The 27,082-nt window shown below is 36.9% G+C and overlaps 1 protein-coding gene across 4 annotated transcripts in view; it reads left to right on the forward strand.

Annotated features, from left to right (window-relative positions):
• Window positions 1-12,681: 12,681 nt before the first annotated feature.
• The window catches only part of MTMR2 (myotubularin related protein 2), a 114,557-nt gene continuing 100,156 nt past the window's right edge, over window positions 12,682-27,082 (forward strand). For 2 of the 4 annotated variants that reach the window (XM_073887132.1, XM_025893423.2), the window contains exons 1-2: window positions 12,684-12,980; window positions 22,092-22,162. Coding sequence is in view for 1 of the 4 variants with exons in the window: in XM_025893422.2 (XP_025749207.1) it covers window positions 12,901-12,980 (80 nt within the window). In the remaining 3 variants the exon portion in view is untranslated. Of the gene's footprint in view, window positions 12,981-22,091; window positions 22,163-24,918; window positions 24,957-27,082 lie in introns of those variants that run through there. The other 2 variants (XM_025893422.2, XM_073887130.1) reach the window with 2 other exon arrangements.

Raw genomic sequence — 27,082 nt, forward strand, 5'->3', positions numbered from 1 at the left:
GGGAAAACTGAATGGGAAGAAATCAGAGAGGGAGACAAACCGTGAGAGACTCTTGACTCCAGGAAACAAACTGAGGGTTGCAGAAGGGAGGGGGGTGGGAAGATGGGGTAACTGGGTGATAGGCATTAAGGAAGGCATGTGATCTGATGAGCACTGGGTGTTATATGCAACTAATGAATCATTGAACAGTATCTCAAAAACTAATGATGTACTATATGTTGGCTAATTGAATTAAATTTAAAAAAAGAAATAGTCATATAAAATAAGCCACTGCACTTATTATAAAAATGCTGTTGAGAATGTTATTTTATAAATCACTCTATATCCTTTATATAAAATTTCAGAGAGCTATTTCTTGTATAATTCAGTGCTATAAAAAGCTTTTGTCTCTTCTCAAAGACTCATATGATTCTTCTTTTTGATAATGAGAATGATATAACTGATTATGTATTTACTTTTAGATATGGCTGCCAGGAGGCTTAGGGCCAAATCTAAGATTTATTTCAGAGAAAATTTTAAGGTTCTTGTAAGGCTGTTTTTGTACAACTTTTTGGTCCTTTTTTCTTTTTTTTGCCATTTTGTTTGTTTTAATTTTATGTATATTTTGTCATAAGCCGCCTCACAACTTTTGTGAAAAAAGTAGCGCTTTGATAAATATTTATAAAAATAAAATGTAGATGAAGAGGCCAACTGTCCAGTGAATTCCTTTGTTCTTGAGCAAACGTGTATTATTAAGTCAAAATCCTTTATTTGTTTTTTTTAAAGATTTTATTTATTTATTTGACAGAGAGATACAGCGAAAGAGGGAATACAAGCAGGGGGAGTGGGAGAGGGAGAAGCAGGCTTCCTGCAGAGCAGGGAGCCCAATGCGGGGCTCGATCCCAACACCCTGGGATCATGACCTGAGCCGAAGGCAGATGCCCAATGACTGAGCCACCCAGGCGCCCCTATTGGTTTCTCTATTTAATTTGGGTTCCTCTTTTGTTGTCAGTTGCATCAGTTTAAACCTGTTTGAATAGTCCTAATGAATCTGGTTTTGGTAGGGAATAAATTTATTAAACCTGAAATTATATTCCAAAGATTTAATTAAGGAGGTTTGGCCCTTGTACAACTCCTCCTGAAAGCACACTTCACAATTAACCTCCCTCCAGCTTGTTTGCACTCATCTCGTTTTTTCCCCTCAATTTTGCTTAAGCACGTTTCCTTAATGTAAACCTTGCTGACCTGGGAACACATATATAAATTCTCCATATTTTGAAACTGTAGCCCTGAAATGCTGGGGTTGTTTGCGGGGCATTTTCTGCTGGCGTTTCTTCTGTGCCATTAAATTACTCCTAAGCATGTCACTGTTTTTTTGAGATTTCCTATTACTTTGCTTTTCAATTTTTTAAAAAAGTCAGTATTTAACTTGCCTTAAGTCTTTCAGAGTATATGAATAATATTTAACAACAGCATTGTGATGGTAAAATCCAAACTTCGGAATTTAGACCCAGAGATCCAAAGATCCCTATTTTGGATCCCTATTTGGGTCTGTTGTTTGTTTTTTCATTTTGTTGTACTGCACAGATGTTCTATCTTGAACTATAAGTGTATTAAAAATCATGAATAATGCAAAAGCATTGCAAAGAAATGAACATGCATTTTATTATTTTTAAAGATGTATTGATTTATTTTAGAGAGAGAGTGAGGGGCAGAGGGAGAGGGAGAGAGAGAGAGAGAATCTCTAGCAGACTCCCCACTGAGTGTGGAGTCCACCCCATGATCATGAGACCATGACCTGAGCCAAAATCAAGAGTGAGCCACTTAACCGACTGAGCCACCCGGTGCCCCTGAACATGCATTTTAGAATTAAACCTAGTGATGGAAAGATTGCCTGAAAGAAGAAAGAATACAAATATATTCTGCTGAGGGAACATATTCTTCGGAAAGTCATCCCTCACCCAAAATTGTTAAGAGTGAACACCATTTTCCCTTGTGATTAGCTGTTCTCATGAGCACTATCAAATCAGGTCAAGAATTTTCTTAGAGGCACCTATGAGACAGTCATTCATTTATTCATTCAAATATATATTTATTGAATGCCCACTTTGTCCCAAGCATTCTTCTCTGCTTGGGACATATCAGTGGGCAAAACCAGCAAGAATTGCTAGCTGGCAGTGACACTTAATAGCAATAGACAGAATAAGTAAGGATAAAATAAGCAGAAGGTGACAAGTGCTATGAAAAACATTAGAAGAGGATAAGGAAGATATGAATGTGGGGGTGTATAGGAAAATTTTAAAGGATATTCAAGGTAGAGAAGGAAACTTTTTTTTTTAAAGATTTGTTTACTTATTTTAGCAGGGAAGGGGAGAGGGAGAAAGAGTCTTAAGCAGACTCCCCACAGAGCGCAGAGCCCGACACAGGATTTGATATCAGGACCCTGAGATCATGACCTGAACTGAAATCAAGAGTCCAACACCTAACCAACTGCACCACCCAGGCACCCTGAGAAGGAGACATTTAAACAAAGATTTGGAGAAGGTGTGAGAACATTCATATGAGGATAGAAAAGTTGTTAGCAAAGAGATGTCAAAATCAGCTGGCTCTGACAAGAGAGAAAGAAGCAAAAAAAGATGTCAAGTTATTTTGACTCAATTTTATCTTCAGATCTGAATGTTTCAGAGTAATTGCAGCCCTAAGTGAAGATAAGTAGGTTTTTTTTAATTAGTTTTCAGTCCCAAACACAAACTTTATTTAAAGTTAGGAAGGGGTGGTTTTTCTCAAACACCCCCTACAGTTATCATGAGTTGGAACAGAAAAGCAGTAGATGACCTTGAAAGTAACAGCAACTCACACCACATAAATGTGATATACATTTGATACCTAACATTAGACACTGAAAACAGGTACCAAAGCTTGACAGTTCATACAACATTTTCCAGGAGATTCAATAACAATACATCAAGATGTAATCTCTTGCAGGACAAATTCATCCTTCCCAAGATGCCAGAAATCTTTTATCTGCTTCCCAATGCCTGAAGTCATATATCAGGCAGTCATGAAAATGCCATGAATACAAAAGTAATTTTAATGAATCAAAAACGGAAGGCAACATGTCCACAGATGTGTAGTTTAGGAACTGTGATCAAACGGACAATTTAACTTATTCAATGTAAAAGTGACTGTTGCTAGATTAAATCACAATCATAGAGATTATATTACCTGAAAATATGAGATGAATAGATTCAAAACAGAGATTTAAAAAGATGTATTTTCAGATAGTTCAGTCTATTGATATTGTTTAACAGGTCCCCAAGGTCAATAGAAAAAACTAGATGCTGAGGTCTTCAATTACTGCCAAAACTCCAGCAATCCTCAGCCTCTGTTCTTTCATCTGTTCTCCTTTCACCTCTACTGCCTTTTCTTATTCTTTTAATGAATTACATAGAGAACTACCATCAGAACACATATAATGTACCAGGCGCCATCCCAGGTGTTTTACATGTATCATCTCACTTAATTCTCACATTCTGAAATGTATGTGTGTGCAGCCACCTGTGCATGATGTAGCAAGATGGGGGTAGAACGTGGAATCTGAGCGACATTTTACAGGAGCTCAGAGAGGATGACTGCTTTAAATTCAAACATGTAGGAAGTATTAAAGCCAGGATTCTGCTCAGGTTTTGTAGCCCTGTTGAGCCATCTGCTACTTCAGAGAGGCCACTATGATATTTACTATTTGCATAGCATTGTATTGTTTATAAAGTACATTTATATTTTATTTATTTAATTATATCATGATCCCTAAGATCATTATCTTGGTTTTCTTGAAAATTATCAGTCTATGGTATTGACATAACTTTGAAAACCCTGCAGAATGCACAAAAGCCACATGCCTATCTTTTGTGTATGAACAATTATAAACTCCACTTATATGACAGACTCATTGGATTGCCTCTATCTGAAGATAAGGAAGACTGGATTTTCAGTAAATAAAATAATGCAAAGTATGGCAAATTACTTAAGAATATTTCCTCCACTATAAAATGAGGATAATAATATCTACCTACTTATCTACCTCACAGGATTATTGTAAAGACAAAGTGGGATAATATTGTATAAAAGAAATATACATACAATCAATACAAAGATAATGCAATATAAAAGAGAATTATTATAATAATGTTTTACATTATTTAATGATTACTATTAAAGATTATAGGTATCTTTATAATATATTTGCTTCTTTATCTTCATTGCTTTTCAACTTACATAAATACATGCTTGATATTAAAGGTTTTTAACATATCAAAATATATGGAGAAGAAAGTTAAAATTTCATTTCATACTTACCTTCCTCAATTTAACCAATTTTCCTTTTCAAGAGATGATAATGATTACTAATTTGATACTTGTTCTTGCAGATCTTTTAATATTCATTTATATTCATGAATGTAAATGTTTTAATTTTTCTAAATACGTATCAAATATATTTTACTTGACATTTTTGTCTGTTTGTTTTTGCTTAACAATGTGTCCTGGAGATCTTGAATAGCTATGTAGTAGTGTAGTACTCTATAATGGATAGTTAAGTTATTTCCTGGGATGCCTGGGTGGCTCAGTTGTTAAGCATCTGCCTTCGCTTGGGTCGTGGTCCCCAGGGTCCTGGGATTGAGCCCTGTGTCCCTGCTTCTCCCTCTCCCACTCCCTCTGCTTGTGTTCCCTTACTGGCTCTCTGTCTCTTTCTCTGTCAAATAAATAAATAAAATCTTTAACAAAAATTTAAAAAAGATGTGGTGTATATATGAAATGAAATATTACTCAGCCATAAAAAGAATGAAATCTTGTAATGACATAGATGGACCTAGAGAGTATAATGCTAAGTGAAATAAGTCAGTCAAAGACAAATATCATATAATTTCACTCATTTGTGGAATTTAAGAAAGAACAAAGAAAAAAGAGATAAACCAAAAAGCAGACTCTTAGAGAAAAAACTGATGGTTACCAGAAAAGAGGGTTGGTGGAAGGATGAGTGAAATAAGTGAAGGGATTATGAGTGTTATTATCATGATGAGCACTGGTGATGTACAGAATTGTTGAATCACTATATTGTACACCTCAAACTAAAATAACACTGTATGTTAACTATACTGGAACTAAAATTAGAAAGGAAAGGAAGAGAAAGGAGAGGAAAGGAAAGGAAAGGAAGAGAAGGAAGAAAAGAAGAAAGACAGAAAGAAAGAAAAAAAGAGAGAACGAGCTTTGTAAGCATATTGTTTTTTTTTTAAGATTTTATTTATTTATTTGACAGAGAGATAGACAGCACAAGTAGGCAGAGCAGCAGGCAGAGGGAGAGGGAGAAGCAGACTCCCCACCGAGCAGGGAGCCCTATGTGGGGCTCGATCCCAGGACTCTGGGATCACGATCTGAGCCAAAAGCAGATGCTTAACTGACTGAGCCACTGAGCCACCCAGGCACCCCAACATATTATACTGTTGCAATAAATTTGTGAAATATAGCTTTCTTGGAAAAATGCACAGATTACAGAGTGATTTACTTAAGTATATTAGCATAATTTGCCAGCATCGTTTGTTTTCTGGAATCTGGGAGAGAACCATTAAATTTTGGTTGGGTGAGTTTTAGGACACTTCCAGACTAAAGAGGAATTTAACTGAGAAGCTTATAGAAGTACACTGTAGCAAAGGAAATTTTGTGGCCAATCCCCAATCAACATTTAACTCAAAGGCTTGTTGTGAGAATTACATGAATTATTCATGGAGAATCACAGCACAGCGATTAAGAAGATGGGCATCAAAGTGAAGTTGACCTAAACTCTAGACCCTATTCTGCTTTCTGTGACCTTGGGATATTTAAACTTCCTAGGCTTCAGAATTTTTTTCATCTATAAAATAGGGATATTTTATATCCCTATAATAGGATATAGGGATATAAAATAAGGGATATTATATCCCTATAATATCTTAACAATAGGATTCTTAGAATTCACGTTGAACCACTTCACATAAAATACACAAACTTTGCAATTATATAGTCCCATTTACAATGAATCCCTGACAAACGCTTTGCTCTAATTTTCATGTATGTTACATACACATACATTATAAACTCCACAGAAAATGTTGTAATGTTTGCTTTAAACAGTCTCATGTATTTTAAAGAAATTAAGAGGGAAAATAGTATTACACTTACCTAGATATTTCTGATTTTTTTTTTTTAAGAGAGAAAGAACATGAGTCAGGGGAGGGGAAGAGGGAGAGGGAGAGAGAGAGATTCTCATGCAAACTCCCTATTGAGCATGCAGCCTGACACAGGGCTTGATATCATGGCCCATTAGATCTTGATTTGAGCTGAAATCAGGAGTCAAACAGTTAACTGACTGAGCCACCCAGGAACCCCATATTTACCATTCTTAATCTTCATCCTGAATACCCAAATTACCTTTGGTAACATTTCTCTTGGGCCTGAAGAATTTTCTTTAGCAAATTTTGTGCTTCTGTTGGCAACACATCGTCTTAATTGTCCTTCATCTATTTTTTTTTTTTAAGTAAACTCTATGCCCAATGTTGGACTTGAACTCACAACCTTAGATCAATAGTTACATGCTGTACCAGCTGAGCCACCCAGGTGCCCCTGTCCTTCACCTAATATATATATTCTGTTTTGACTTTTTATCTTTAAGCACTTTAAAGATGTTGTTCTACTGTTTTCTATCATCCATATTATCTGCTGGGAAATCTGTGACTTTTAGAATTGTGGTTTCCCTGTGTGTAATGTGTCATTTCTCTCTTGCTGCTTTGACGATTTTCTCTTTATCTTTGGTTTTTATGATGTGCCTGGTCACGGTTTTCTTTGTATTTATACTGTTTTGTGTATGCTGAGCATCTTGAATTTATAAATTTATGCTGTTGGACATATTTGGTAATTTTTTGGCTATAGTTTTTAAATAGTTTTCTCTAATTTTTTCTACTTCTTCTAGGATTCCAATTATTTGCATATTAGGTCTTTTGATATTGTCCCATATGTCCCTTGGGGTCTGATAATATTTTTTTTCTGATAATGTTTTTAAAATATTTTTCTCTTTTTCATATTGGACAATTTCTATTGATTTGTCTTCATGGTCTTATATTTTTATATGTTAAGTCCATTTAAGTCCTTTTATTTAGGGATTGAACTTTTCCTAAAATTTTTATTTGGATCTTTTTTATGTATATGATTCCCCTGCTGAGTTTTACTATCTTTTCATTGATTACAGTATATTTTCCTTTACCTCATTGAACGTAGTTATATTAGTTGCTTTTGAGCCATTGCCTGATAATTCCAACACCTGTGTCATCTGAAATTTAGCCTCTCCTTATTGTCTTTTCCTTTAAGAATATATCCAATTTTCCTATTAGTTTTTATGCTAAGTAAATTCTAAATTTTGTGCTTGACATTATGAACATTGTTTTGGAGTTTCTGGATTCTGTTTTATTCCTCTATAAAGTGGTGAGGCTTTTGTTTAGCAAGAAGTTAACTTAATTTGAAACAAACTGAAAACTTTGTCCTGCAAATAGTGGGTAACAGCTTGAATCTTGCTTCAGTTCTTTTATCTGGAAGAGTAGAAGGATATTCGATCTTGAGTTCTTTTATCTGAGCAGTTTGCATTCTGTCTTTGTTATTCAAATTGAATTAGGGCTTAGCCAGCGATTGTCTGAGTTTATATACAGAGTTTAGAGTTCTCTGGTTCTCTTTTTTGGAATTCCTCCCTCATTCTCTAGCTGCCCTGGGCTCCTTTCTCTTGGTTCCTCAGGCTAGAAAGACAGCAGGCTTTGTATATGAGTTTTTGCCACCTTGTACCACACCACAATTTTTGTCTGTCCATAGGTCAAAGCCACTCGAAATGGGAAATGATTCTGTGTTGGTCACTTCCTGCACATTTTGATTCTGTGTACTTCGGTCCACTCTCTTGACTCCTCAGGTTGTTGTTTTACTGTCTGGAGTTTCCAGTTGTTACCTGTGGAAAGGTCAACCTGTTATAAGTCTACTTCTCCATACTAGAAGAGGAACTCTCCAAATCAAAGTAATAAAAAAATTAAATTTTTGCATATAAATAATAAATTATTAGAATTATGCATGCTTGGGGTACCTGGGTGGCTCAGTCAGTTAAGTATCTGACTCTTGATCTTGGCTCAGGTCTCCATCTCAGGGTCAATGGTTCAAACCCTGTGTTGGGGGCGAGGGTGTGCCTGGGTGGTTCAGTTGGTTAAGCATCCAACTCTTGATTTTGGTGTCTCAGGTCATGATCTCAGGGTCTGGCTCTGTGCTGGGCATGGAGCCTGAGTAAGATTTCCCCTTTCTCTCTGTTTAGTTCCCCTCTCCCCCACACTCTCTCTCTCTGAAAAAAAAAAAAAAAAAAAAAAAAAAAGAATTATGCTTGCTTGATCTAAGGATTATATTTCTGGCATGTGTGTTTAAGAGAATTTTCCCTCTACTTGTCCATTCCTAACCACCATTTTACTATCATAAGAGAAGTTTATTTTCTTATTCTGCTTCAGATTGTCTAATAAACACCCTTTGATAAGCTGATAGGCAACAAACCTATAGATCCAAGTCAGTGCTATTCAAATTGTGGTTTACCAATCAGTGCCTGTACATGAACTATTTATTGCCTGTCCATGATGAGATGAGAGCAGAATTGAGAATATGTGCTAAGGAACCTTCATGTAACTTTCATGAAGTCATTTTAGATCCATTACTTATAAGAAAAAAAATTGGCCTTGCATATTGCATGCCTTCAGGTTTTGTTTAAGTTTCATTTATTTAGTAATTAATTCTTCTATTTAAAAAAAACATTGGTTGATGACAGCTTGGAAATTAAAAACAAAACACTTGTTCTTCCCACAGATCATTTGAGAAACACTGGCCCAGATTTCAAATAAAAAAATTACTTTTGGGAAGGTCTTAAGTTAACCATTTAATAGGAGAGATTGAAAGAGGACTTCAACTACCTCCATTTTGACCTCAGTCTATACCTTTTAATTAAGTTCCTCTTTCCAGCTTATTTCTTAACTCAGGCAAAAGACCCTGTGGGCAAAGCATCCCTGGACTGGGAACAGAAACTACCCACTTAAGCAGTAAGGACTGTCCAGAGCCAGCAAGACTCCGCCCATGGTCCATGACTGACTCCAAGATAATGATCAATTTACTTTACTGCCCACCTGCACATACCCACCAACTTTGTTCCCATTTTTCCTTATATAAACCTGGAAGTATTTTCAGCACTTTGAGATAGTCGAGAGGATAGTCTGCTGTTTTCCCAGCGTTGACCTCACTGTAATAAATTCCTTTCTTGTTTCACCACTACTAGTTTCTCTGCCTTTGGATTTTGTAAGCTGGGAGTGGCTGAACCTGGTCTGTTTGGGATCCCTGGAGCCAGGTGCTCTTGCACACCTGCACCCCGGCTACAAGATGAACCTATGCTGTAATTTAACTTTAGCAATAGTTCCTGAAGACCTGGGATAAGCTAAAGTGTTCTGTTAAAAGACAAGAAAACTGGGACGCCTGGGTGGCTCGGTCGTCAAGTGTCTGCCTTCGGCTCAGGTCGTGATCCCAGGGCCCTGGGATCGAGCCCTGAATCGGGCTCCCTGCTCGGTGGGAAGCCTGCTTCTCCTTCTCCCACTCCCACTGCTTGTGTTCCCTCTCTCGCTGTGTCTCTCTCTGTCAAATAAATAAAATCTTTAAAAAAAAAAAAGACAAGAAAACTGAGGTGCAAAGTCCTAATCAAGGTGATTTCTCTTGGGTATATGACACAGCAGCCAACATGTCAGAAAAAGAATTAAGCACTAATTTAACTTTCAGCTGAAATTAAAGTATTCTTTGCTTGTTATTCATTCTCAGAAATCACTGCTTTAATATTTAGAAGTAAAACGTAAGATCAGAGGAAGAACACATAATAATAGCAACAGATCCATTGACTGAGATCCTTCTGCAAAACCAAATCTGTATAGGGAAAAACAATCCTTTTATGTGGATATTTTTAGAGATGAGAAAGCAGTGTTGGAGAAGCAACTTAATTGAAATCATGTGAGAGAGTCAGATCCCAATTCAGATTTGTCTGGTTCTAAAATCTCTACACTAACATTATTTTTTTCTTTTTTAGATTTTTATTTTTAAGTAATCTCACCCCAAAGTGGGGCTCGAACTCACAACCCTGAAACCAAGAGTCGCACGCTCTACCAACTGAACCAGCCAGACACCCTGCATTATTGTTCTTTATTAATCACCAGATAGATTCATATACAAATTGTTACATCATCAGGCAGGCGGTTTCAAGTGCTCTATTAACACAGTCCTAGAAACAACTGGGCTGTAGAGAGAGCTTGGATCTTCCTCATCAGTCTTCACCAAACTTAGCTTAGCAAAATCTATGTCAAAGTATCAAGTGACAGTGAGTCAGCATTTTGGAAGGCAGGTAGAAACTAGGAATCAATAAGCAAATTCTTCTATGAATCATCGTAGATGTTTATGCTTGTTAAGTGTTTCTGCCTATTTTCTTTGCCTATTAGAGGAGTACAGTTAAGGTCCTCTTTAAAAATTATATAAATAAAAACTATCAGCTGCCATCCTATCCTTGCCAAGCTAGAGAATGGAATAAAAAGGCAAAGGCTTTTAAAGTGCTTAAAAACATTTTATTTTAGGGACGCCTGGGTGGCTCAGTCACTAAGCATCTGCCTTCAGCTCAGGTCATGATCCCAGAGTCCTGGGATCGTGCCCGGCATAGGGCTCCCTGCTCCACAGGAAGCCTGTTTCTCCCTCTCCCACTCCCCCTGCTTGTGTTCCCTCTCTCGCTGTGTCTCTGTCAAATAAATAAAATCTTAAAAAAAAAAAACCCAACATTTTATTTTAATAAGTATGCTGAACACAACTAGGTTAGGTTGTTCTTTTGGGGAATGTACTTCAAGTTAATACTTCACTGGCCCTATACTTTAAGATTTTCTTAAAACATCAGTTGTCAGTATAAATTAAATCTAGTTTAAATGAACATAATTCTATTTATCCTAGCAGGGAAGGTTTTTTAAATGATTCATTGTTATTTTTTTTACAGAAATAATCCTTGCATCATTTTATACTTCACACGAGGTAACTGTGATTCAGTCTCAACCAGAAAAATCCCTTTATGCTTTCCTTCTTTTGTCCTTCCTGTGTCTTCCATAACAGAAAATTACCAGCAGAAGCATTTCCCCTTCACCCAGTTCCTATTCTCTTATCACAGTTCTATCTCTCTACCCTCCCTTCCTGCTCTGCAGGGGAATTTGAGAGGGCCGGGAAAGATTGCTTGTTTGTCCCCTATCCAACATCACCACATACAATAGTGTATGTGTCTAATTCTCTTTGCATATTTATCAGATCCCATTTTCCTCTTCCATACCTCCTTGGGTGTACAATGGACTAATGCCAAAGTGCTTTGCCCCTGCACCCTTCCAGACCACACAGACTTAATCCAAGTCATAGTTTGAAAATTTCTGCTTTTCTAGTGCCCTTTCTACAATACTGGGAAGGTGGTAGAATGAAGATAGGAGTTGAATCACAGATCTGTACCTCTGAAACAAATAATACAATATATGTTAAAAAGAAGAAGAAGAAGAAGAAGAAGAAGAAGATAGCAGGGGAAGAATGAAGGGAGGGGAACTCGGAGGGGGAGATGAACCATGAGAGACGATGGACTCTGAAAAACAAACTGAGGGTTCTAGAGGGGAGAGGGCGGGAGGATGGGTTAGCCTGGTGATGGGTGTTAAAGAAGACACATTCTGCGTGGAGCACTGGTTGTTATGCACAATGAATCATGGAACACTACATCAAAAACTAATGATGTAATGTATGGTGATTAACATAACAATAAAAAATAAAAAAAAGCATTAATTTTTTTCCTAAATGTCCTGTACTTTCTCTACTACCTTTCCCATACCAATCACTTCTCTGCCCCCTTCCTATATATTCCTGCCCTATAGCTACCATTTTTTGAAGTTGTTTTAGAAACCGTTTATGTGCATTAATACATCACATCCTAACAACACTTATGAAGTAGGTAGTAATGCTAACAGCTAATATTTGAGTGCTTACTATGCGCCAAAAATTTTTAAAGCATTTTATATGTATTAATTTATCTAATCTGTGAAGTTATTATTTTTCCTATTTTACAGATAAGGAAGCTGATGTTCAATATCTTGGGTTACACTGCAAGCGACCGGCAGGGGCAGGACTTGAATTCGTGTCTGACTGGCTAAAGCAACCTTTAATCACTATTTAATTATTAATCATTTAATTATTATTTTCAGCCCCAAATCTGGTGAACACTTTGCCATCTCTAGTACCCTCACCCTTTGTGTGCCCCTATGTTCTCTTCCTCTCTTCGTGCACCCCCCCCCCGTCCTCTCCGCCCCTTCATCCTACTGTTCGCCCGCACGCCTTTACTACCCCGTCTTCTCCACCATTCCTGTCTCAGGCATCCCCATCCCTATGATCCTCGCCCCTAGTATTCCCTTACTCTTCTCTCTTATTTCTAAAATTCCCCCTTCCTCCCAAGGGGTCCTCATCTCCCCCAGCCTCAAGGTACCCTCTCACCGCGGGAAGGGCCACTTCCCCTTCCCAGCCCAGAAGAAGCGCGCGGTACGCAGCGAGCGCACGTAGGGAGCGCAGCGCGTCGGGGCTGGAGTCGGAGGGGAGCCGCGGGGTCCTCCCGCTCCTCGGCCGTCCCTGGGCGCGGTGCAGTCTGGGGGAACATGGCCGCTTCCGGTCTCCCTCCCGGGCCGGCGCGGGCCTGACCGCGGCCCCTGCCCGGCGCACTCCGCCCTCCGCTCCTCCCGCCCCGCAGCCGCGGAGGTCCCTTCAGCCTTTCCCTCCCGCTGCCCCCGCCGCGCCATGGAGAAGAGCTCGAGCTGCGAGAGTCTTGGCTCCCAGCCGGCCGCAGCACGGCCGCCCAGCGTGGACTCCCTGTCCAGGTAACCAGGATGCCCAGGGCCCCGCCCAGCGCCCGAGAGGGATGGAGAGGGGCCGGGGACCCGCTGGATGGTGCCCCAACTCTTGGGCTTGCTTCCCGAAGGCTGCGCCGAAATTCCTTTCCTGGGACTTGGGAACCACTTCTTCCTCCCTCTTTGGGGTTTAGAGGCTGGGGAAAAGGGAGGTTAAAACTCACTGCTGCTTTATCTGTGACTCTACGTATAACGATCTCTTTTTATCCCTGGTTGAGGGAGTCCCAGTTCATTAGTTTGTCTTGTTTCTCATTCCCTCTTGAATTATTTTTTTGGACCGCCCTTCCCCCAGCCACCACCCCTCATTTCCTCTCTGCCTGCCTTTACTCTTTTCCAAACCATTCTCCAGTCTTTCTTCCATCTGTCCATGTTTCTTTGATTTTGGGATTCTTGCCCATCCTTTCCTCTTTTTTCCATCACTTTACTTCCGTATCTGTTTAATGATTTTCCCTATACTCTGACCCCTTCCCCCCATTTCGTTTTAAAAATGTAAATAAAAATGCCTACTGTACGTCTTTTCTAAATCTTGCAGCTGAAAGTCATTATCTAGGAATCTGAGCAGCCCTTAACCCGGAGTGAGTAATGAGTGGTAGTTTTCTTCCTTCTTGGGCTACCAGTTCTCCTGGTTATTTCTCTTGTTCCAGATGGGATTTTTTTTTTCCTGGAATTTTGAGGAGTACTTTAGTATGCAATTTTGTAGACAGCTGTTGTGAATATTAACTAGACATGTTTTAGATGAATATTTTCCCTTTGGTTTTAAAATAGTGATTTAAAATTTTAGGAAGAAATAATAGAAGACCTGTGTTTGTTATGTAGCCACAATGAAATCGGTTCTTTCCCATCAAAAAACAGTCTAATTATTATTAGAGAGTTTTTGGATACTAATCTGTGTGAAAACATTTCATTTTCCTCTGAATAAATTGAAGTTTCTTTCTCTTAATTTACTTGGGACTCCACTAAATATGGGTGACACAGCTATGTTTTCCTATTACTGTTCAGACCTTATGGGAAATTATTAGCTGATTTCATCATTATAAATTAGATTCTCTAAAGCACTCATAGCAGCCTGCCCACACCTTTTTCAGAGTTCTTAACAAACAGTGTAATTGTTGGTTTAATTGACTTTTCTCCTTTTAATTAAGCTACTGTAGGACAAGGACCATATCTTACTTATCTTCTTGCCCCAAGCATTTAACAGAGACCCTGCATGTCAGAGGTGCTCAATAAATTTTTTTTTTTGAATCTGTAGATGTAATTATCCAGGAGAGAAGAATTTTTCTTTGCATTCAATCATATTTACCGTACATTTAAAAAATTTTATGTTTATTACTCTGAAATTTAGGAAGTGGAGGATTTACATTCTCAGTCAAAATTATGCAGAAAACAGGTTGGAAAATTGTAATTTTATAGGAAAGTTACAAATGGCAGCTATGGTTCAGAATAGAATGTAAAGAAAACAAGTGAAGCAACCAGTAATCTCACCCAAGCAAGAGGATTTAGAACCACAGGAGGCAGCATAGTCTGTTAGAATGAAGAATGTACTGGAAGTTAGAAGGCTCAGACTCTTAAAAGTCCTTGGCTCTGCTAGCTTCTTGGCTTGTATCATTTAACCTTTCTAGTCCGCAGTTTTCTCATCTTTCAAAATAAAGAAGTTGATCTAGAAAACCTGTAAGGTCCCTTGGCAGTCTAAAGTTCTATCATTCTTTCTCAATGATAATAATGATTAAGATGCATTCTTAACTACTAAGATATTCCCTTTGCGGATTTTTGAAATTATACAAAATCCCTTTATGGATTTTGAAATTATACTAAATAAATAAATTTATTACAAATTAATGTACCTAATTGTGCCATTTAAGTACATTTAATTCCCCCCCAAAGAAAGCCCAGTAACTTTAAAGTTTATATATGCATTCTAATTCTTAATTAAAAAATTATGGTGACTAGCAGAACATAATAAAATTTAAAAAAAAATTATGTTACTGATATATGAATTTGAGGAAACTAACTCCTTGAAAGAGTTTGGACTAGAATATGTTAGCCTCGTCCTCTCTGGACAAAAACATAAGTATGATCTACTTTCCATAGGAAAATGACAGCTTTCTCCTTTCCTTTGGAAGGTAGAAAAAATTACATTTATTGAATGTCTGCTATGTAGAATTCACCCTGCTAAATTTTTTCATGTCTTTTATTTTATGAATCATTACACCTGGTTGATCAACAGTATAGAATAGCTGCATTGTAGATGCTTGTTAGCTTAAATTTAAACTTCATCTAGGCAAACAATCAATTGTAGATGATTCTGATACAGAGGCAGGGTAGACAACCATGATTATAATAGCTATGCTAAGTGGCTATCCAATTGTTTAAGTTTTTCCTTTGATAGTCTATGATAAAGCAGAATATCTATGTTTGGACTGTATTGTCTCAGCCTTTTGCAGAAATGTTGCCCTTAAATAGTTTATTTTTATGCTTTCTGTTTTTTACAATTAGGACATTTTCAATTTCAAATTTTCAATTTTTCAATTAGGAAATTGCCATGTGAATTTGTTTTGATACCTCCCATACAATAATAGTTAATATGTTCAGTGTGTTCCATATGTCTTTTACAGACTAGATTGACATTCAAAAAAAAGTGTGCTTCCTATTTGTTTGAAAATGCAAACTATGTTACTGCATGTTTCTCTTCAAATTAGCAGAAAGACTTCAGTCAGATTTGTAACTGAAGTTGGTAATATACGCCTATCTAATTTCTTCAAGTACTTCTATTAGATGAATTCAGTTTAAATATTATATTTAAATGTGTTAATTTGTAAGTTTTTTATGTTTTTCTGGGAAATAGGAAGAATATAAATCTGAAAAATTTTACACTAATCCGTCTGGTTGCCCATTGTTTTTTTGAAAATGACACACTCATTGAAGTTGGGTGACAGGCTCTTGTGGGATCTGTAGTTCACACTAAATGTATGCTGAGTCTTGGGGCGCCTCAGTGGCTCAGTCAGTTGAGTGTCCGACTCTTGGTTTCAGCTCAGATCATGATCTCGGGGTTGTGGGATTGAGCCTGGAGTCGGGCTCTGTGCTCATTGCAGAGTCTGCTTGAGGTTCTCTCTCTCTCTCCCTCTGCTCCTCCTCCAGGCGTGCGCACTCTCTCTCTCTCTCAAATAGATACAATTTTCAGATGTATGTTGAGTCTTGATATGTCTGTCTATCTGTCTACCTATATATGTGGTCGTCTCAGAGCTGCTACTGCTTTTGGCTTTGCCTTTTAGGTCATCATAGGCTTGATGCTTTTGGCCACAAAGGAGTGATTTAATTTTTTTATATGATAGCTGGCTAGCAGTTTCCTAGTCAGCTGTAGTTATGTCATTCTTCATCCTTAAAAAAATGCAGTTTTCTTTGGTGAATCTTGCTTGGTGTTAGTCTACTTCAATGAGCTGTTCAGCAGCTCTTGTATATCCTGTGTTGTCCATTCTTCAGTGTGTCCAGCCCCAGAGAGAGAGTTGTGAAAAAGTTCACTTCAGCACCCTGATAATCTGGCTGCATTCCATAATTTAATTCCTGTTGCCCTTGCTCTGATTCTTGACCTAAGTATGATTTATACAGGATATAGATAAAACAGTACTGTAGGCTACATATGATAGCTAGGGTAGGCCTGAGCCTTAGAATTGTATAAGTTATACAGCAGGATTTGTCGCTATATTGATATTATTTCTGCCTTCTTAGTCTGGCTTTCCATTTTTTGTTTGTATACTGTTATAAAATGCACTGCCTGAGTGGGTTTCTTTGATTATTTTTTATTATGCATAATCACATGCTATTATATCTAATGCCAAATAGGTGTCTAGTAAATGTTTGAATAAAGAAATGTTGAATGTTCACTGCTCCTTATTTGCTGTCTCCATTCAAAGGATTACAAAGGGTTTTCTTATGTTGAATTTGGCCAGTAAAGATACAACTTCAAGTTCAAGCTAAAGTTATTCTTGCATGAAGCCTCTTGACACGCTGAGCTGATTTTATTGGCTACATTATCTTTTCTGTGCCCAGTCATATATTTTCACAACATTGTGTTCCTTTAACCTACCTGCTTTTCCATCTGCTACTCTTGATTATTTTGGTCTCTTTCTGTCTAACTTATCTTGTCATTTTATTTAATATCTGTTTCTTTCATCTTTTATATACCCTCATATACTCTAGTTATTCTGGGCACCAGTTGTTTGTCTCAGATTATTTTGGTTTATCAGTTGATTTCTAGTCTATAAATTCATTAGCATTTATATTTACATATTTATATGTATATACTTACATTTAACTTAGATAAAAAAAATCAAAGTATGGTACATTGAATATACTCAGAAAAGTAGTCTTCAACTAATTACATTTTTAAGTTACATGTCTTCCTTTAAAATTATCATCATCTGAAAACAGCAGATTCTGGTTGTTTCCATGAATTTTGATGGTACTTATAGTCTGAAAAGGGAGAAGAGTTTTTAAGATTTCTGAAACACATTTTTTGTAAGATTTCATCTCTAGTTTCAGCCTCAAGTTCACTTAGAGCTGATATGTTGGTAGGAAATGTGTTTTGGGGTTGTTTTCCAGTAGTGGTGATAGATTTGTGTCCAATCACACACTCTTACCCACTGACTCTTGGCATGTCTTCTGAGGCATCTGGCCAGGATTAGTGGTAGAAACTAGTTATGGAACTAAGTGAAACTTGCAGGTTGAGCTTCCAACCTTGGCAATATAATTAGGACCTTGTGTCAGACATTGGACATACTTACTTATTTTGTATTTCATTATTCCAGGACCCAGAAGTACTTTAAAGTTCTGTCAGATAAGATCCAATATTATTGTGAACTTCAGTAATTACTGTATAGATTTTTTTCTGAAAGACAATTTAAAAAGATTAATTACTAGTCAAAAGTATACAAGTGTACTAAAATTGAGATTGGGTCCCATATGTGTTTTTTTCTTTCCTCTTTATGCTGTCATCAGTAGTCTTCTGTTAATGTCGATCAGTAGTTCCCAGATCAGTAGCATCAGCATCCTTTGGGGATTTGTTAAAAATACAGATTCCCTGGTCCTACCTCAGATGTAATTGGATAAAACACTCTGGCAGTGGGGCCTGCAGTTTGTTTAAGCAAGTCCTGCAGGTGATCCTAAACTAAAACTAGAGTTTGAGAACCACTGCCTTAGGTCTTTTGCTAATTGTTTTCTAGTAACTCCATCAATATTTGTTGAAACAAACTAAGTTAAGGTCTGTGTTCCCGCTACCATAAGCCTATTACTTGAAAGCATTTTTGTAGAAATATTGATTGAAGTAGTGAAAGGTAAAAGTCATCTCTTTAGGGATTTATGACATCTGATTTTTAGGAAATTGCCTGAGGTTTTTTTCTTTCTCAGCTATGAGTAACACATCAGGAATACATGTTTTAGGTCTTTTCTTAAAAATAGGTCCTTGGGGTGCCTGGGTGCCTAAGTTGGTTGAGTGTCCAACTCCTGGTTTCAGCTCGGGTCATGATCTCAGGGTCATGAGATTGAGCCCTGCAAGGGGCTCCGTGCTCAGCAGGGAGTCTGCTGGAGATTCTCTCTCTCCCTCTGCCTCTCTCCAACTCGCGCATGCACGTTCTCTCTCTCTCAAATAAATAAATCTTAAAAAAAGAAAAAGGTCCTTGGTGAAATCCATTAGTGGTAACATAAATTGAAAAGAATATAAATAAGTAATTCCAGGAAGCCATCACCTGAACGAATGAAGTCTGGATTACGCCCAAGGGAAGGAAATAACCCAGATACAGATGTCCAGAAATCAGTTAAGTTTATTTTGTAAAGCTGCCAAGTTCATGCTATTGTATTCAAAATCTCTAGGGCCAAAGTTTGCATGTGAATCAGGACTTGACCAGTGGAAATTCTTTAGATTTTAGTAGAGTACTTTTTCTTTTGAAGAAAATTAGTTTTGAATAGGTAAAGCACTTGCTATCTTTGTCCCATTGTTTGAATTAGTTAAATCTGTGGATAGGACTAAAAACTATTGAGAGTTGATAGTTAAGGATAGGCAGTGATTTTATAAGACTGCTTCCCACAGGAAGTCAGGTTAAAAATGGAACTATCAAAAAAAAGATTGGTACAAAATTATTAAAATCAAAGGGACTAGAGACGATGCCCTCTTAGTGAAAATAATAATCTCCGTTCCCTTTCCTATAATTTTATTACACAAAACTAGTTGTGCGGTCCCTCTTACTGTGCTTCTGTGTATGTGCCAGTCCTGCCATCACTATAGACCATGAATGTGCCACCTTCGTAGTTCTTCCCCCACTGCGCACCTGGTACTTACCATGGCAGGCATCGCTGATGACTTTTCAAAGGCTCTTACTGGATGAGATTAGCTCTTGAGCTCTTTAAATACTTTTTAGCCTACATTAGGTAAGGGCAGATGCTATGTTTTCAGTATAGTAAGAATTCACTTTTTTTTTTAATTTTTATTTTTTATTGTTATGTTAATCACCATATATTACATCATTAGTTTTTGATGAAGTGTTCCATGATTCATTGTTTGTGCATAACACCCAGTGCTCCATGCAGAACGTGCCCCCTTGAATACCCATCACCAGGCTAACCGATCCCCCCACCCTCCTCCTCTCTAGAACCCTCAGTTTGTTTTTCAGAGTCCATCGTCTCTCATGGTTCGTCAAGAATTCACTTTTAAAGTACCTTTTGAACTAGATACTTCAAAAACCCTAAATACTGATACTTGGAAAATTCCTCTTATTTTTTTAAAGTTAGGGTTTAAGTTTAACAGATTATAACAGAAAATCCAAACTAACTGTGGCCTAAAACAGATGATTTTAGTTTCTCTCACATATAAAAGCCCAGAGATAGTCCATACTGATCTGATATAGTGGACCTGAAGTACCAAGAACACAGTCTCTCTATTGCAGTGTTACCTCATGAACCAAAATTGCTGTTGGAACTCTAACCATTGCATTTATTGTAGTCAGAAGGAAGGATGAAGGGAAGAAGAAAGGCATGTTCTCTTTCTTAAGGGATACTTTTTTGAGGTTATATATAATCTTTTAAGCTTACATCCAGTTGGCCAGAACATGGTTCCATGGTCATACCTAACCACAAGGGAAGGCTAGGGTGTGTAGTCTCTTCTGGGAAGCCTGTGCTGAGCTAAAAATTGGAAGTTCTTTCCAATAGAAATAGTAGAAAATGGGTATTGGAGACAGCAGCTTCTCCATAGCATAAATGAATCATTTTAGCAAGGAAGACATTTTCCCATTAAAGTCAACAATACTTCACTTAGGGCAGAGACATTCTTAGACTTGCAAGAGCGGTGACCAAAGTAGAAAATACGCTGAGAGACATGATATATTGTAGCAGGCCAGAAAAGAAAACTGTATCTTGGAACACTCTAAACTCAAGTTTTTTAACTTTATACTTTTTTGCGTGTATTATCTTGGGCCAGATTTTTGTAATCCTAACCTGGGATCATAACATAAAAGGGATACATTTCATAATTGTCAACTTTTAAGTGAAAGGTAGATGGAAATCAAATGAAGAATGATCAGCCGTGCTATTTCATTTTTTATTTCATTTGAAGAGCTCAAGGAATTGCATGGTAAAGTAGTGGTGGTAATGAGGATGGTGGCCGACACTGCTTACTCTTCTGCTCTTTCCAGTTTGCTTCCCAGCCTTGTGTCCATGTGTTTTATCTCCCCCCAAAAATATTGCCTCAGGTTTCCACTTAGGTATTTTCTCTCATTTCATTTCTAAAGGTTTGGTCTCCATAGGGGAAATAAAACTGGCCATTTGGGACCATGTTAGTTTATGAATGCTTTTGCAATATGTTTTGTGTGCTTTTGTATCTTTGACCTTAAAACTTGAAAATTCAGAGAAATCCATGTTTATGCATTTTTGTTTCTGAACTTAAATATTAATATTTTAAGCATGTAATGTCAAACATAGGTGTTTAATCATTTGGAAGTGGGTAGAAGAGGGTAGAGAAGGTTCCTCTGGATTGGTAGGGCATTGTTCTCTGGGCTCAGAGGATTTAAAAGGCATGAGTTATATGCCTTTTAAATATACCCATCTCCTTTCCTAGCAAAATTGCCTTTACAGATCACTGCAAGTAGGACTTTGTTAGAAGGTTGTGTATTAGCAAAAGGAATAATAACTGGCTGAAGACAGACTAGTGATTTCAAGCCTTAATTTTCTTGAGCTAAGCAGGATGCCCAGCAAGGTCAAAAATAAAATTTTATATGATACAGATGTCCTCTGTTACTGGTATTGGATAATATTCTTCCATTATAACCAAAGGCAGTATGTAAAAATAGAAACACCTAGGATAAACTTTGCTTTTCAAGTGGTAGACAGTTGTTCTAGAAGTAAAATAATATTGTGATTGTTAATACTAATATAAATAATGGCACTTAACATTTTTGAGTGCTTGCTGGGCATGGTGCTAAATCCCTTAGTATACATTTTCTCATATTATCATCATAATTATATAAAATAAACAGTATTATTGTTTCCATTTTACAGAGGAAAAAACCGAAGATTAGGGAGAGCAGTTTGACATTTGGACCCAAGTCTGTTTAATGTCAGGGTCTTTGTAAAGACCTGATCATGCCTGAAGACCTAGGTCTAGGCCCAAACCATGTTCTAGGTCTAGACCCAAAAGAGGGGCAGTCCCAGGGCAGGATGATTGGGTGGTAGTGGCAAGGAAATGAGTTTCTTTGATTGGCTGCACTGATGAGCAGGAAAAGGCTAATGTATACACAATACATCGGTGAGTTCAGAGTGTCCATATTTGGAGAGAATTTTCTCTGACTATGAATGTTTTTTGCTTCTGACAGAAGATAGGATGATTTTTTTTTTCTTTGCTTGATGATTAAGAGGACATTGTCATTAGAACGATATTACATTTTGAACATTGGATACATTATGAAGCAGGTAAACATGGTACCAAAGCCTCCTCCCCCCGCTCCCTCCCCTGGAGGCTTTACAGAATAACTTAGAATACTTTACTGTAGGGTTCCTTAAGTATCTGAATTCCCCTAAGTTCCTTTGTGTGTTTGTTTACAGTTAATGTGTTAAGAGCCATTGACATTTGAAGATCATCAGAAGTGAAGATAAAACATCTCAAAAATTATAATGTAAGTGAATGGGAAAATGGAATTAAAAAAAATGGACAAAAGTTAATATTGTCACCAATATTTCTGGAATCCATATACTTTTATCCCAAATGAAATTTGTGCCTTTGAGAAACCAGTAACTTCAAACTTTAGTCCCAATTCCAAGTCCCAGTCCTTAAAATTCTGTGTTCTCTTCTACCCGGAGTAAACAGTTGCTATGTTTTAGTCACCAGTAATTTTCCATTAAAATTCTTTTGGCTTCTGTGTACTGTTTTTTTCCCTTTTTCTCTTTAGTAGTTTGCTGTTTGACAATGGCTCATGTTATATTTAAAATTGAATGTATGTAGAGACTGAGGTCTTTGCTCTTTGGCTGCTGATGTTTTACTCAATTTTAATTTTACTTCCATTTTGTATGTTTCTTAGCCAGAAATATGACCAGTTAGCTAGCTAGCCTCCTCCCTTCCTCCCTCCCTCCCTTTGTTCCTCTCTATAAGTATTTGTTTAGCATCTACTATGGCCTGCACATTATGCTAGATCCAGAATTCCTAACACCTTGGTGCTGAAATGAGTTGTGTCATCTTTTTATACAGTTAGGGACGTTAGAGATCATCTGGTGTGACTAGGACTTGTGATGACCTTAAGTGTGGCTGAGGACCATCTGCATATTTCAGTTACCTGTGATACTTAGGAGACATTTAGCTTCCTAGCTTTCAGCGCAGACATTCTGAAACACTGGGAGTGGGCCCAAAAATCTGCACTTAAAGTGAGTACCTTCAATCCAGATACTTTTTGGACTCTACATGTTTGTATAGATGCAGAAAGAGACCTAGAGAAGTTTAATAACTTACCCAAAGGTATAGTATGTGTTAGAAGGCCAGAGACGATTGGTCTTGTTGCCTTCAAAGTCACAGAGCTAATTAATGTTAGAAGTGATCTCCTGACTCCCAATTCTAGACTTCACTAAATCACATAGTGACTTTTAGGCCAGGCAGCTTTCCTGTGTATATATAAAATTGTAATGAATCCGTTACTATTATTGAAAAAATTAACTAAATGCACATACGGGTTTTGTGCATGAAAAACATGGACTATTTCTCCAGTAGATATGTGACTGGTTCTGATTTTGAAATCATTGGGTAGAAAAAGACCCTAGTAGTCCAAGTAGAGGACCACCCCCCCCCCCCCCCCCCCCCCTGGTACTATTCCAACTTGGCCTTTAAGTTTTATGCTTCTGAGAAGAAGGGATTTGATTTAATTTTTGAATGATGGTAGCTAGCATAGTGCTTTGCAAATAGTAGGTGCTTGCTCAACTGTAATATGAATAATTTAATGTTAAAACTTTGTTTTTTACCCCGTTTGGATTCTGTGAGGTACTTTTAGAAGTGGTTTTATTTTCTTGGTTCAGAATCTGATACTTTATATACCAAGCCAGAGATATTAAGCAATTGAAGTTATTTTATATTTTTAATACTGAATTATTATGGCTGATAGTCACAGTATCTTTGAGTGACTGAAATAGTCTAAATTATTTTCTGAACCGTATGAGTTTAACTTAGTTTTAGTATTGTGTATGGTTTATATTGTATTGTGTATGGTATACTGGTACTGAATGATAATCTTACATTAGTAAAAGTAGTTATCCAATTTTGGGGAGATACTCTGTAATTCTCGAATTTATTAGTAAGTTTAACTACAAAATGCCACTACCCAATTTTCTGGGTATTTTGAGACATGTCTTAATTATAAGATTTAAAAAAAGTGATAATCATGTATTCATTTCTAATAGGTTTAAATGTTATGCATTTTCTTTCCATTAAATGGTTTTTGCTCTTTTTTAGCCGCAGACCCAAAATCACAAATACGATAGCTATAAAAGGGAACTTTATTATGTAGTCTAACTCCTTCATTTTTTATGTTGGGACACTAAAGAGTGTCTGAGAGTGGAAGTTTTATGAATGTTAACATATGTTTGTGAACAAACAGAACAACGTGGTATTTCTGTGATGACACGTGTGAAATGCTTTCAAAACTGTAAAATGTCACATAAATATAATGTATTATGATTACTGCTATGATGATCATATGTCTGCTGAGTTTCCTTGTGACTTAATTGAAAATATTCACTATCATTTAGTCTATAATCAGAAAGAGAAATACATATGTTTGTTTCTTGGTCTTTTCTCTTGTTTTCTGTGGTCAGATTTTACTAAGTCTCCTTTAAGCACATGGTTTTAGAATTGATACTTTGCAGGTTACCTGAATTTCTCTTTCACTGTGTTAATCTAATCCAGATTGTCACCTTATGAAATTACACAAAATACTCAGGGTGATGTTTCTATATTGGAAGAGTTCTGTCAGCCATTTTCTATGGAAGAATGAATGAATGCTCAGTATTATCCCTCAATGTAATTAAAGTAGCTAATAGTAATGTTAACACATTTGGGTATAGTTTTTGTAGTTACAATGCTGTTTGTCCTACATCAGCTCCATTGTTTCTCATAACAGCTTCGTGAGGTCAGTTTTCATCAGACAAATGAGTAACTGAAGCTCAGAAGTGACATGACTGTTCACTGTCTCCTGCTTATAAGAGATGGAACTGGAACTTTGACTCTAAATGCCATTCTGTTTCCACTGCCCAGCATGAATCATAACATGGAACTCTTGAAGTTTCATGGGGTATATACATCTTGCTCTTTAAAGGGAATTCTGAATATTGGAAAATTGATGACAGGTTCATCTCATCCAGCCAGCCTAATTATTCAGTGCATACTTCTTTTTAGAAGTCTGACTCGTGAAGTACTAATAAGAGATGCAGGTATCTTTTGGATCAAAGACTCATTCTCAGCATTGTTATCAGTGTGTGCTGCTTAAAATTATTTGAGTGTTTAAATGTTTAAAACGATAGTAATTATAGTCTTTAGAAGTATATTGAACTATATAAACTCAAAAAAAATATACTGTGATACGATACAACACAATGTACTGAAAAATCTTGATTCCTTCTTAGTCCTTGGTTCTTTAGTTCTGATTCTACTTCTTGACTGTGACTCTGGATGTGTCACTTGATTTCTGTGAGCCCGATTCCCTTATCTGGAGTAAGGGTAAAATGATACCTGCTATACTGCCTGTACAGGATTGTTGTGAGGCCTAAATATGAAGATTGATGATGACAATAAGAAAAAAAAAAAAGCTGACAGCTATGTAGTATGTACCAAGTGGTAGGTGCTGTTTTAAGTATTTTATATAAATTCATTTAGTTCTCATAACAGTCCTGCGAAGTATAGGAATTATCATTATTCCCACTTTGTAGATGAGGAAACTGAGAGGTGAAGTAACTTCCTCAAGGTCATACAGGGTGATTGAATCAGAACTTAGTACCAGGCAATCTAGCCCTAGAGTTGGTAGTATGTATGGAAGATAATGTATGGATGAGAGCACTTTGACATTTGTAAATGACTATGCTAATGTTCAGCATTAATATTTAAAAAAAATGTTTAAAAAGAGAGATGTGTTCCTCATCCTTATTATACAGATAGAGAAAAAAGGCAAAAACAACTAAGAAAAAAGTGTCTTGTTATGATTTATGATTTTTAACAATTGACTAATCTCGTAAATTTGGAAGAGTTTTCAAAATTATGGAGAGATACATGACTGAATGATGCTAATACATTTGATTTTTAATTCCTTTTCAGGCTAGAATGAGAGACATTGAACCCTTTTCCTACTGAATGTTTTAACTTAATGGCTGCAAAACAAAACAAAATACCTGTGTTAATTTATGGGATTTTGAAGTTTGTGCAGAAAAGCTTTATCTCATTACACTGTAGGAGTGACCAATTAATAGTAATAATTAGTTTTTCTCTGTCTAGGATTAAAAAAAAAAAATCTCTCTAGGTAACCTGAAGAATGGATATGTGACTTTCTCATTTTAATACTGAATTCAGATTTGCATGCTGGGGTAAGAAAATTACAAGTGAGGTCATTTATCAAGGCATAAATTCCCTATGTGTTTTCTGTTTGTCCAGGTAAAAGTGTTTTTGAGCAGGCATTTATTGCATAGGTCAACTCTCCTTTTTTAGTATTTTTGACCTTATATTTCAATTTGGATTGGAAGTGTTTCTAAAAGGAAATGTAATTTCAGAGTCGTGTGCTTTGAGTTCTAATGCTGTGACCAGTTTTCAGTTGAGTATGACATTTTCTGAGCTAAGCTGAAATATAAATAACTTTTCCCCTCTAGGCTACTTATGAATCCATATAAGTTTTAATTTTAGCTCTCGTCTGAGTTTGAGTCAGATTTAGAAGTTCTGAGAAATTCTTTTAAGAGGTTGCTGAGGGTGTAGGGATTGGCACTGGGACTCAGGCTGCCTCCTACTCCATTTTTCCCCATCCCCTATGGACACATTCCTTTTGGCTAGAATGCTTTGGCTTTTGCTTGTTTTACCTATTTATATTTCCAGATAAGAGCTTTGAAGGCAAACTACTCTGCAGAAAAAAAGAGAAGTATGTAAGGCATTTCCTTTACAGCCTGGTTTTTCACACTTGCTGGTGGATTACCAAGTTATATGCCTAGACTTTCATTTTGGGAAATATGGTTGTTAGATCTGAAAACAAAATAATGCGAATTAAACTGTACCCAAGGTCACATGTACCTTAGAACCTTGGGATTTTCCAGACTAAGTATCAACGTGCTCCAGCTGTCCCAGAGCTCAGATCCCCTTTGTGTCTGAAGAATGCAAAATGTTCTCTCTCATCTCTGTCTATCCGATGCCATGATGATAAGATCAATAATGCCGTATCTTTTGTTCTACAGACTGGTTAAGCAATTTAGGATTCTGGTGTAGCATTTCAAAAAATCATTATAAGCTGTAAATTAATTTGTTTTTGGTAGTTAGTTGTTTTTCTATTTGGGGGATCCTGCAAATATTCTGACAATAAGTCTTT

The sequence above is a fragment of the Callorhinus ursinus genome, unplaced genomic scaffold, assembly GCF_003265705.2.
Source record: "Callorhinus ursinus isolate GAN/ISIS: 27379988/994484 unplaced genomic scaffold, GSC_fseal_2.0 scaffold76, whole genome shotgun sequence".
In the NCBI taxonomy this organism is placed as follows: Eukaryota; Metazoa; Chordata; class Mammalia; order Carnivora; family Otariidae; genus Callorhinus; species Callorhinus ursinus.